General features: G+C 36.9%; 1 protein-coding gene across 1 annotated transcript in view; it reads right to left on the bottom strand.

The window, feature by feature from the left end:
* The window catches only part of LOC129260942 (DNA repair protein RAD50-like), a 63,006-nt gene that overhangs the window by 25,392 nt on the left and 24,881 nt on the right, over positions 1-12,733 (bottom strand). Inside the window, exons 14-20 of the mRNA XM_064114233.1 lie at positions 12,373-12,474; positions 8,087-8,359; positions 7,536-7,637; positions 5,981-6,093; positions 4,538-4,636; positions 3,958-4,044; positions 2,801-2,893 (exon numbers count right to left, since the gene is read on the bottom strand). Coding sequence (XP_063970303.1) covers positions 2,801-2,893; positions 3,958-4,044; positions 4,538-4,636; positions 5,981-6,093; positions 7,536-7,637; positions 8,087-8,359; positions 12,373-12,474 — 869 coding nt within the window. The remainder of the gene's footprint in view (positions 1-2,800; positions 2,894-3,957; positions 4,045-4,537; positions 4,637-5,980; positions 6,094-7,535; positions 7,638-8,086; positions 8,360-12,372; positions 12,475-12,733) is intronic.

Here is a 12,733-nt window from a genome sequence, read left to right as displayed (position 1 = left end):
AAGTTTTTACGCAATCCTTCATCAAAGTTTGAGAAACTATCGAAGAATTTCACTTTTTAGCGTTGAGAAGGTCCACGATGGCGGAGCAACGCGGAGAGTATTTCGCAGACATGTCAGAATCAAGTTCGGATCATTCTGACAACGCATTAGATCGAATTCATGGTGATTCTGAGTTTGAAAGGATGGAAACTTCTTTGGAGGATGAACTTCTTGTGGGCCATTCCCCGACAAAGAGACTCCATACACGTCGGCGGAGAGCTGCTCAAAAGCCTGAATACGAGCGGACTCAGGATTCTTCGGATGATGGATTAGGCTCTCTGCCTGGTCCGAGCAGGCAACGTACACATACAATACACGTAGCCAACGCTATGAGTGACGTCATCGGACGCGTCGAGTCTTCACTCCGTTTTCAAGCACCATCTTTTCTGTGTGCGAGGTCGCATCGAGTCGCTCGCACAGATTTTCGTAATGTACACAAATCCCATAGACGCGTTGATATTTCGTTTCGCGAGGTAAAACGATGTTTATTTTCCTTCCCCTGACCTAAATAATTGGAAATACATTTTGTTCAAGGTAAGACATAGAAGTTCATGATATACTGAATATATATTATGTTGACTACATGTGCCAAAATTGCTGTTCTGACCACTCTATCCATCATGGAAATCATGGAGTTGTTTGGCACATGTGACACGGAATGTGACCCGGTAAGCCAGGGCGAAACATCCGCTGAGCAGCTGGTCACGACAGGGTTAATAAAGAGGCATTGGGCACTATTTAAGTAAGTATAATTATAATTAATTATAATTACTAATAAGCCTGAGTCGAATCGATTTTAAAATCGGTGTTCGATCGATGTCATCGAACGCCGGTGTAAATTTTGCAAAATCGGTGCATCGAAAAAAGAAAAAAAAATACGTCGGCCGGCCGATTCGTTTGGTTCACACAATCAATCATCAAAATATCAGTAATTTCCAACTTCACTACTACTTACTTGATTTATATTGCCCCCAAAATGAAACCAATTGTGTAATTATGATGCCTATTCACCATTAATTTGAAGTTTATTTCGATCATAGTTCGAGTCTTACTCGTCTGCTCGTGCCGAGATAATTTATGCACGATGAATTCATGAATGGAAGTCATCGCCATCGATCGTGCATGCGCAGTACTGTGCTTTAATCAAACCAGAAAATGGCCGGAAATTGACGCGATCCACGTAAAATTAAATCTTGCTTTCATGAACAAGATTCATAGAAAATTATTCGTAATATAATGCAATAATTTGCATATGATAATCATTAATATGAATTTAGAGCTTAATGTGAAACGTTTGTATTTCGTTTCAATTTTAAATGACGGACATCACATGACCATCGACTTGAGTGCACTGCACTGAGTGCACTGCACTTGTCTAAAAAAAATAATTATCACGTCAGGATTGATCCTCGAACATTGTCAACATGTAGAAACTCTTTTCAAGATCGTAATATCACCATATACATGTAATAACATTTTACATGACAAAACAGAGAAAATTGCGTTTGATATTTTTTCCCATCAATTTGAAGCTAGTTTGTGCCCAACTTTTGGCTCTGATTTCATGAATGGAAAATATGTCATACGTCATCGAACGCGCATGCGCATTGTGCTTCTTTTCTCGGAGCTCGGAGCCGGAGACTGAGATGGAATAAAAATAATGCCAGTATTAATTCTTCCATATAAACATAACATACTTTGCTGACATCGTCAATATTTTAAGTATGACCATAAAATCTTATAAAATCGTAATTATTTAACATCCAATAATAATTTATATGAATTTAGAGCTCGATCCGAGACATTTGTATTTATTTTGATCGCATGCTCTTGTGCCCCAAAAAATGGATTATCAATATTATTATCAGGATTAATTCTTGAACATCGTCATAACTCATATTCCACAATCTTTCCTCACAATCGTTATATCAGCATTGAATAGCAATTCAAATAACCATCCAGAGAAAATTACGTATTTATTCCCATCAACTTATTTGGAGCTCATTTGGATCCAACTACCTACACAATCTCAGGCAAGTTACAGCGCTCTCCGCTGGTTGCACTTGTTTGCTGGCAAGCACGCCTGTCGTTTCGGGAGAGTGAGTGGACGGGGCTGGTGTGTGCGAGTCTGGACTGCAAATGCTAGTTGACCGAAAATCATTCGGATCGACTCTGCGTGATTCATGTCTTTAATATTGTTTCATTTTAAACTTATATATTGTCATCTGCAATTATCATTGTTGAAGATATTTTGGGAAGAATTCTGCATTGGTCCCCGGCCTTTTTTGTGTTTTTGTGATCATGGAAAATACAAACGAACTTTGCTCTGTCATCTGCTTGTGCAACGCTCACCCGGCCAGCGCACACCGTCAGTGCATGCATGCAGTGCGTGCATGCATAGCGCATCGCCTTCAAAATTCGATGCATCGAATTAAAGCTGTCGAACACTGGTTTTCAAAATAATCGATATGACTCAGGCTTAATTACTAATACTTATTATGTGTATCAATAACAATAATAAACACACAATACTTAAAACTAAACTTCAGGGATGCCAACCCCATACAAATCATTGCAGTATTTGAGCGTTAAAAAAACCCACAAGGATTTTGGATGTAAAGAGAGTATTTTCAACTCTCCTGATAGATAAATATACAACTATAACACGATTTTGAGAAAAAAAAGCATTTTTCATGAAACCTGACGTATTTTTATTTAAAAAAAGGATAAAATACTGTAAACAACAAACTCTGCAACTTACATGATTGAGTTTCTGTTAGCTTCCTTGGCTGATAGATTCATCCTAGCTTGCTGAAGTTTGTTATTGCATCTCTTCACTTCATCGGTCTTTGCACTGGAATTAAAGGTAAAAGAAAGAAGTTGCAGCAAAAAAATTATTTCACGTGAATGTCTTTTAAATCAAGGTTTATTGTCACCATATTATCATATTTCTACATCTGGTTAATTAATGGAAATTTATCTTTGTGAAATCCTGAAATCTTAGTTCATAACCGATAATTCTGATGATCACTAACACAGAAAAGCATATGTGGGACAGCATATTAATTTTGTTTGGAAAAATACCAGACATCTGATGGAATTTGTGCTTATTTTACTCATTTAAAAAATTTACGCATTTTCTTCCAGAGCTATTTGGCACATATCTTTTATTTATACATACAAACACTTGGGTGGTAATTTCATTGGATTTTGTTTGAACTAATTTTTAGAACGTTACCACAGACTGAGCAAAGTTGGCTCAGGCCCCGTGTAGAGTAGAGTCACCACCTTTGCACGTTAAGAACCCACTGCACTATTCGAAGAAGAGTAGGGGGAAACCCCGGTGTAGTGGTCCACCTGCATTCCCCCAACCACTTATATCGGGAGGAGAGACCTGCGGGTCACAGTTCTGTGTGCGCGCCCTTCTAGGCGACCCAGATTGGCTGGCTCCTCCAAAAATGCGCCTTTGAATGTCTTTGACAGATATATGGCGCTATATAAATGCTGTGCATCATCATCATCATCTTCTTTATCTTTAATCGTATCACGAAATCCTAAGGATCCTATTACATGGTCATCATTACATATAAGGACAAGATGACAGTTTTCTCAAAGTAATTACAAATATTCCCTTCTTCTTTAATGATGAAAAGCTAATATGGCATTTTCATTTTCATTTCATTAACTGTAGTATGAAAAATAATCAAAAGCACCTTGGACATTTTTACAAATTATTTCAAATCTACCAATCAAAAATGGACAAACTTAACTGTTGTTTATTTGTTTTTCAAGAGTTTACAAAAAGGCTATACAAACAGAACAAAATGGCTATAAAACAAAAATTTGCTGACTGCGATTTAAAGCTCCACTGATCTCGCTATTAAACAATAATTTTAAGAAAATGAATGAATATCTTACACCAGATAATTTGAGAGCTTTGATCTGATATTCTCCGACGGGAAATGATTAAGAAGATGGAGCATCTCTTCCTCATGCTTTGCTCTCCTGTTACGAAACAAACAAGAATACATGATGATAAGCAGGGTTGATTTCAATATGTAACCTCCATCTCAAGGCACACAAACAATCAACCCAACATGAATCTTAAAATTTGTTACAAGTTTGCAAAAAGGTAAATCCAAAGCTTTAAAATGACATAACCGATCAAAAATGGAATAATAAAAATGCATGTATATCACTGATTGAGAAGAATTAAGCATGATATTCGAGGTCTACATGTACAGGTATTTATACAAATATGGGTCCAAGTATCAATTCTCTTTAATCCAATTTTGGAAAAGATAATAAAAATACAAGATTAAAATAAGACAATAGGCCTTTAAGATCCATAACAATTAAGGTCATATTAAAAGCAGTGTATCTACATGTAGACTCATATTTATAAACGAAACTGGTGAAAAATTTGAATTTGAATCAGAAATGTCTTGATTGCAATGGTATAAATAAAACATCATTATTACTTTTACAGGAAACTTACAGTCTCTTTATTTGATCTTCTTTGATGTTTTTATCTTTCTGCAATATCTCAAGCTTTGCTCTGGCTTGTGACTGTGAAGAGATGGTAGTTAATTCATTCCTGTAGAAAAATTAAATGACAACATTGTTATAATCAGAACAAAGAAAGTCAGGTGTTTTGATTCCAAGATTTCAGTGAAAAGGAAAGCAGGGGCCCTTTTCCCAAACGTCGAAAAATTTGGAAGACTAGATATATAGGTAGTAGTACGATTTACAAGAGATAATTGAATGGGTTTTCCAAGAGATTCTTGGTCGAGTGGTCTAAGAGGCTGGTCTAGTACGCCAGAGGTTGAAGGTTCAAATCTCTCCAAGACTGCTTATGATTATTTTCAGAGCAGTCACTTGTCACACAGCAGTGCCATGAATAACATGCATTTCTGTCTATAAGTTTAACAGCGTGTATTTTTGTGAAACTGATCGACATGCTGAAAAGACTATAATCAATAAATCTGAAGGGTGTTCCACAAACACTTCACAGATATTGATCACATGTGATGCAACTACATGTGACCAGCAACCCCAAAACCAACAATAAGTCACCATGGAAGGTTCTTTGTAAATAGCCAAAGCATCAATTAAAGAGAAAATAGCTTATCTGAAAGAGTAATTTTTCTCCTTTATACTGTTCAAACTTCCAGTTGTAAATCTGAATAGAAAACAAGATAAAAGAGTTTCTTTGACACAAGTTTTTGCAGACTGCATGAAAGTTTTATCGATACTGCACAGTGAGCGCATCTCATGCTTGAGTGAACCACAAACTTTATTGAAAAGTACCATTTGTTCAAACCCAAGTTACAGTGAGATGATGTACATGTAGAATGCATTGTTACAGGCGTAAGAATTCATATGAAAATATTGCGGGGGGGGGGGTGGTTTTTACAAAGATTCATGTGTGACTTTAGATGTCTTAAATGATACATGTATCAAGCACACAATCTCATTGATTTATGCACATTCATGCCTGTCCTCTTGGCATCATCTGACCAAAGCGGCGATGAATTATACACCACACACGACTGGGCCCCATCTAACAAATTGTTGGGATCTTATCAACTTCAACTATATGGAAATTGATCATTGTCAAAATTATTCCTTTGTAAACAGAGAGAAGCACAATGAATTGTCAAGAAAATCATGAAATAATGCTTATACATCATATCAAGAAAATATTCTGAACATGCATTTGTGATGTTTGACATTGTTGGCTTTCCATAGTTGTGGTTGACTGGATCAATCACAACTCTTTGTAAGACGGGCCCTGGAATTCAAGTGCGATTTTTAGTCAAAATGTGAAACATCCCTCTTGATAGGGATGCATGGTTGCCACAAGGTAGTTTTGAGTTTTGGTCTTGTGGTGTCACTGTTCAAAGTTGCAGTGGAAGAATGGCTTTTTAATATTACTTACGTGAGCTCCGACATCCTTTTGTCATACTGCCTTGCTTCCCTCTGTAGGGAATCAATTTCTTGTCTGATGACATCATCATTCAGACTCCCCTCGACCTGACTCAGCTCACTTTCCTGAAAGGCAAAGCAAGGGGCCCGTAACACAAAGATTAGCAATTGACAGACCTGCCAACCTCTGGGAATGAAAAATTGTATTCTGTGATAAAAAAACTTCATTTTCCCCCAAAAAACTGTATTTCATAATAAAATGTGTGGCGCACACGCTCATCGTGGCGCTCAAGCTGCATGCAAGCTAAAATGCGCACTGCTCTTGCAGATGAAAAAAAAAACAAAAAAACATTGAAACATGTGTATATCTCACCCTGGTTTTAACAAAATGATTGAAAAAAAAATCACCTGAAATTACATTGATCCAATAACCATATTTGTGTAAGTTTGATAAAATAGTGACATATAGAGATGATTTTTCTCAATAAATTACGATTTTGTATTTTTAAAAGAAAAAACGTACTGTCATATTTTGGTTGCAAAAACGAACTAAATACGCCAAAAACGTACTGGTCAGCAGCTCTGAATTGATCATATGCTCGATTTTTACGATTGATTGTTCATTGTAGTCAATGTAATCAATCGTAGAAAAATGTTCTATGGTGATTGCTAAGCTTTGTGTTACAGGCCCAAGGTATCCTAGCTTCTATTCAATAGATCAATTTCTCAGTTATAGGCTGTGGGTCGAGTCACTTGTTATGTTAGGAATGCTACATAGATTATTGCTAATGGATGCATCGAAATCCAGAGTAACAGAAACACAAATGAATAAGTTGAAAAAAATATATATGCCCCTGTAGCATATTCATATAAAAGATAGGAATTGTTGCATCTTAAATAAAAGCAAAGACAGTATTATACGCCTAAATTATGAAGTGTAATTTATAGAAGTATCATTAAGAGTATTAGAGAGAAGCAAATCCTTCATATCCATTTGATAACAACAACAACAATAATCATCATAACAATAATAATAACAACAATAAAATGATAATAATAATAACAACAAGAACAACAACAACAACAATGATAATGATATTAATAATTGAGTTTGTATATTGCATATTTTCTATATCAGGCCCCCAAAATAATCTTTTTTAAGGCTACTTTTCGCAACTTATTGGCTCTAGAAAAAAAAAGGTGTAATTGCTGAGAAATGAGCAAAATAGGCACGGAATTCCATAAAATGTTGCGTACTTTACCAAGCAATATTAATACACTGTCCCACATGTGCATTTTTGTGTAGTTATCATCAGAATTATCGGTTTTCAGCTAAAATTTCATGGTTTCACAAAGATGAGTGGATTTCAATGTACCAAGCCTATATCTATCTTAAAATGGTGGTAATCAACCTTGAACACATTCTAATGAAATTGTTTTCTGCAATTACTTTCTTTTAACCTTTAAAAGGTGATCAGGAAACAATAATTTAATTGACTTAAGATAAGCAAAACACTTAAGATATTGAATGACAGAGAATCATATATGAGTGGTTCAGATGAACTTACAGCTCTTTTCTTGTCATTCTCGAGTTCCTTGAGTCGCTGAGAGCTCTCTCCCATGGTGCTCAGCTCCTCCTTGATCTCTCTTAGCTTAGTGGAATTATCTCTCTGAAGAAAGAAATAGAAAAAAGTGTGTATGAGAAAGGGGGAGATAGAAAGAAAAGGAAAGGGATCAAGAGAGAAGAGACAGATACAGAGGATAGAAGTGTTTTTATGTATTTATAAAAAAATACGTGACAAATGGCTCTGGAAGAAAATGTGTCATTGCTGAGAATGAGCAAAACACAGAATTCCATCATATGTTGGGCATTTTTCCAAGTAATATTAATAGACTGTCCCACATATGCTTTTCTGTGTTAGTAATCATAAGTGTTGTCAGTTTTCAGCTAAGATTTTGTGATTTCACAACGATAGGTTCATGTTATCGTCCAAGATCTAGATCTATAATAGGATCTATACTTTTAAAGACTTTTGGGTTAAATAATTGTTTGCTGCAAATGCATTTTTTCACCCTTAAAAGTTTTTCAAAATGAATGCAGTGTCTCACGCCTCCTTACAATGGTAGCCATTTTGCTCTTGATGGTTGTTTCTAGACGGGTGAAGGTATCCCTAAGATCCTGCGACTGCCTCTCGACCCCCATCTCCTTCTCTTCATGTTGAGTCTTGATCCTCTGACTTTCCGCCCTCTGCGCCTCCATCCAAGCCTTGGTCTCCTCTATGAACTCGTCCGCCTTGGTGACCTCGCCCGTCTCGCTGTAACCGAGAAGGTGGAGCTGGTTGGCGAGGTTACGCAACCGCAGGTCTCGCCGACGGATCGTCTCTTGTTGATGCTGCAGACCAAGAATGAAAGGAAACTAGTTTTATAAAGAGTGATTATATTACCGTCCAGCAATGTATTACTGAAATCTGAATGTGTGCAATTAAAGATAAATTCCAGTTGTGGGAACGATCTCAAAATGACTTTTTACAGAATTTAATATAATGATCACCAAAGTGTCTGTTTGTATGGATAACAAATATGTGCCAAAGGATTCTGGAAGAAATGTGTAATTGCTGAGAAATAAGTAAAATAAGCGCGGATTCGGTCACTTCCGTGGGGTCTTTATTCCAGCAATAATAATACACTGTCCCACGTGTGCCTATCTGTGTTGGCGATCTTCACTGTGATCGTTTTTTAGCTAGATATTATGATTTCACAAAGTTCAGTTTATGTAACTGTACCAGATCTAGATCCACGATGATATATCAATACTTTACCTTGGTTTTACAGACTTTCTCACGAAATCAGTGTTTTACTGCAACTACGTTCATTTAGCTTTAAGGGTCAGAAAATAATTTGGTATCCTTAAAACTACCGGTACGCAACATTCTCCAAAAGGGGACTTCAAAGGAAAGAAAACAAAAGGAAACAAATTCAATCAATCCAATAGTCATTTGATATAGTGCCTTTTCCTTTGTTACAAAGTGCTGCACACACACAACCCCATGTTTGGGCCAATAAAACAATTATTCAGCACCTCAGAATGATCAGCTAAGTCCATGCAATCCATTGTAAAACAAAAACACAAAATGTAATATCTTTCTTTTCTCAAAGTGAAATTGTAAGTAAATGGTAATTGGTTTGTAGTACAATATCCTTTCAAGCTACCAAAATCTTACTAAGGCAAGGAGGGATGTGATTATACGTTAGACAATTGATATCGGCAAAATGTTTATCGCTTTATTTTCTGTAGCTATATGGTGGAAGTTTCATAAAATTTTAAGAGAAGATCGTGTTTTATATGATTGAGTTAATGAAAAGTGTTTTGTAATACTAATAGGCTATGTCTCTACACATAGTCAAATCACGATGATACATGTACAATCGCATCAGGCACCTAGCTTCACAAAGAGGATATCACACATGCCTGCACACATCTAATCAAAGCTAATCAGTTGACAGGGATCATGGAGTAAATTCTTCCTGATCATCTACATGTAACAGTGTCATTCATGATTTCTGAATAATACCTGCCTATTTCTTGAGGCAGGGCCATTTCCAATGGTTTATTTTCAATTAATCTAATGCCAGTTTGTCCAATTACCAACTCGTCTAATATCAGCTGGTCTACCATCAGTTCGTCCACTATCCACATGGTCTCATTGCCATTTCGTCCACTCACCATTTCGTCTAATAATCAGTTGTTCGATGGCCATTTAGTCCATATACCATTTGGTCTAATTGGACTAAGTGTTAATTGGGCAAAATGAATGAAAATGAAATGGATATTAGACAAGCTGGTGATTAGTGAAGTGATGATTGGACCAAATGGTTGTCAAACAAAATGTTGATGGACGGAATGGCATTAGACTAAATGAAGGTACATGTAAACCATGCGGTGAGTGGACGAGTTAGCAATAGATGAATTGGTAATTTACCGTTTCCAACTGTGGCTCTTGGCCTCAGTCTGCTGGCATGTAAAAGTCAAGGACTCGATTTATGGTATTGAGCGCAGATATCTCTTAAATGTTTCATTCATGAATAGTAAATGTAGAACAGGTTTTTTAAACAAATAGTCTAAATACATATATGAACAGATAGATTTGGCCTATTTTCACATTTTATTTGTTTATTGTTCATCATAACATTTTCAGGATATTGGTGTTTGCTATTTCTTGCAACTCAGTAATCAAATTAGTGCTGCAAGTCAGGCGCCATGTTCAGGTTCGGTTCGGTTCGGTTCGGCAAGGTTCGGCAGAAATTTGCCGAACATTGGTTCGGTTCGGGGTTCGGTAATGATAGACTGATAAAGCTATAGTTCATTCAGGTATACGTAGCGTACCGGTAGACAATTTGTACTTGATTGACTGCATGTGCTCGCGTGTACCTCTGTCACATCAAACCATTTTATCTCTATCTTGTTGACATGAAACTATGAAAGTTATAGCGCTCAACGAATCAACTGTTATCTCGAATTTGATTATCTGATGACAGATTTATTGGGTAACTCACAGTTCTAAAATGGCGACTCTTCCTAGTCGTCCATACCTGGACCACACTTTGGATACTTGCCAAATTAACTACGCTCGCACTCGTACCAGCTAGGCCAGCGCATGCAGTCCCCTTGTAGCGGGACTCTGAGCTCATGAATATTTATATTTACAGTCCGGCCAAACGTGATTGGCAATTGCATCACATACGAGGCGGCCAGTGCCAGTCCACTGCACTGTAGGCATAGTAGGGCCAGGGGCGTGTCGAAGAAAGCGTGCTTATGTAATGCGCCTTTCGCTAATTGGCTCGATGGGTGAACTAAACCACCAATCGCATGTCGCTGATTGTCGCATCGGTACATACAGCCACGTGCTTTGTCTGCTCGCGAAACTCAGCTCACTGATTGAAGAGCAATTGCCGAGATTTCTATGATTTCATTGGTCAGATTTCATTCGACCATGAACATACAGACCAAGTGGGATGCAAAGTTTTTTTACGACTGTAATGGGACAGGGGGAGTAGAGTGATCATCGAACTGTTTATGGTTAATTTGAGAAGTTGATAAGAAAGGGAAAAAAAGTAAAGATTGGGGGTCATTTTCCCCCAAGAGATGAATGTTTCCGCATGGCTTTATCTTCATTCAACTTGTCAACGAGGGGAAGGGGATCTTGCTATATGCTATACCGTAATCATTCATGAGTGTTTGATTTTTATTTTCATCTGATTGTTAATAATAAAAAAGATAACTTCACCTCATCTCATTTCTATATTATTTGTTTTGTGTCTCTCCTTTCCATCTCTAACAGTCACTCACTTTATTTCCCACTTTCACTGGATCTCTCGTTTTCAAAACTCTTTACTTCTCTCTAAAATCATGAAAACTAGACAGTAGCGAGCCGACACCTCAATATTAATGTCAATCACCTCAATCAGATCTTTATTCTCCGCCGCAACAATACACGAGTTACGATCTTAATCACATCGTATCGTAATTCGTAATATTAATGGTACTTCATCTTTCACTTTCAGTTTATTGAGCTCGTTCATTCAAAATACTTTGAAGATTTTCAAACAAGAATCTTGTTCGCCACCTAAAAATAACAATATTTTAGATAATTAGATTTAACCAATGAACACTCATACAGATTTGGTTTTCTTTACCATGCTTCGGCGATTCGGCCACAGAGTGAGAGATGATGAAAGCCAGTAAAATTATTATAGCGCAAGCTCGCGCAACATCATTCATCGGATCTCCTTTCTTAATCAGGGCCGTAAAAACCACAATGTCAACATGAAAATGAAAACAAAATCTAGTAACCGCAAAATAAGCGCATACTTCCAACATACAATTGCAAAGAAGATTAAATAGAGAATGCGCAAATATAATGATTAGAAAGGGTGTAAACTTATAAATTTATTAGCTGAAAGCCGTTTTTTTTTTTTTTTGCCGAACTTCCGAACCAAGTCTTAGTGTTCGGTTCGGTTCTGTTCGGTTCGGAAGTGCCATGTTCGGCGAACTACCGTTCGGTTCGGCTACAGCACTAAATCAAATCAGGAAAATTTTCATTTGTGTTTGAGGCCTTGCAAAAACAGCACTAGGCTTTTAAAGCTTGATTAAAAGCCAACAATGGGTATTGTGGCGAGCGACCATGGAAACTTACAAATTGAATCGATGTAAAGGATTGAGAAGCAAGACCTATTTAGGTCTCTTGGATGATGACGTTAAAGGGCTGTATCACATCTCATTGATATAGATCTGTACGCACTCAATTCAAGCAAAACATGATAAAGATACACAATGCAAATAACTAAAACCTAATCTCAATTAACCAGCAACAAAAAAATAATCATGTTATAAATAAATAGTTTTACCTCTGCTTCTTGTTTGAGGACTCCTTGTTTGACGAGAAGCTGGGACTTCTCATTGGCTATTCTCTGAGCCGACTGTGCAAGTCTCACCCTCTTATTCTCATTCTGTGAAAACGAACAAAAAAATCTGCCAAAAAACAAGGATAACTTTCTGCAAGATCCGGGGTACATTTCATAAAGATTGTTACTTTACTTTACTTTACTTACTATAACTATTGTTACTTTGCCATTATGGCAATTACCATGGTTACATGACTCAGCAGCCAATCAAAATCAAGGTTACCATGGTAAATGCCATAATGGCAAAGTTACAACAATTGCAACTCTTTATGAAATGGGACCCTGATATTATTCAATAAAAACC

This window comes from Lytechinus pictus, unplaced genomic scaffold (assembly GCF_037042905.1).
Source record: "Lytechinus pictus isolate F3 Inbred unplaced genomic scaffold, Lp3.0 scaffold_19, whole genome shotgun sequence".
In the NCBI taxonomy this organism is placed as follows: domain Eukaryota; kingdom Metazoa; phylum Echinodermata; class Echinoidea; order Temnopleuroida; family Toxopneustidae; genus Lytechinus; species Lytechinus pictus.
The sequence above is the reverse complement of the archived record's forward strand: the minus strand, read 5'-3'. Positions and strand labels throughout refer to the sequence as shown.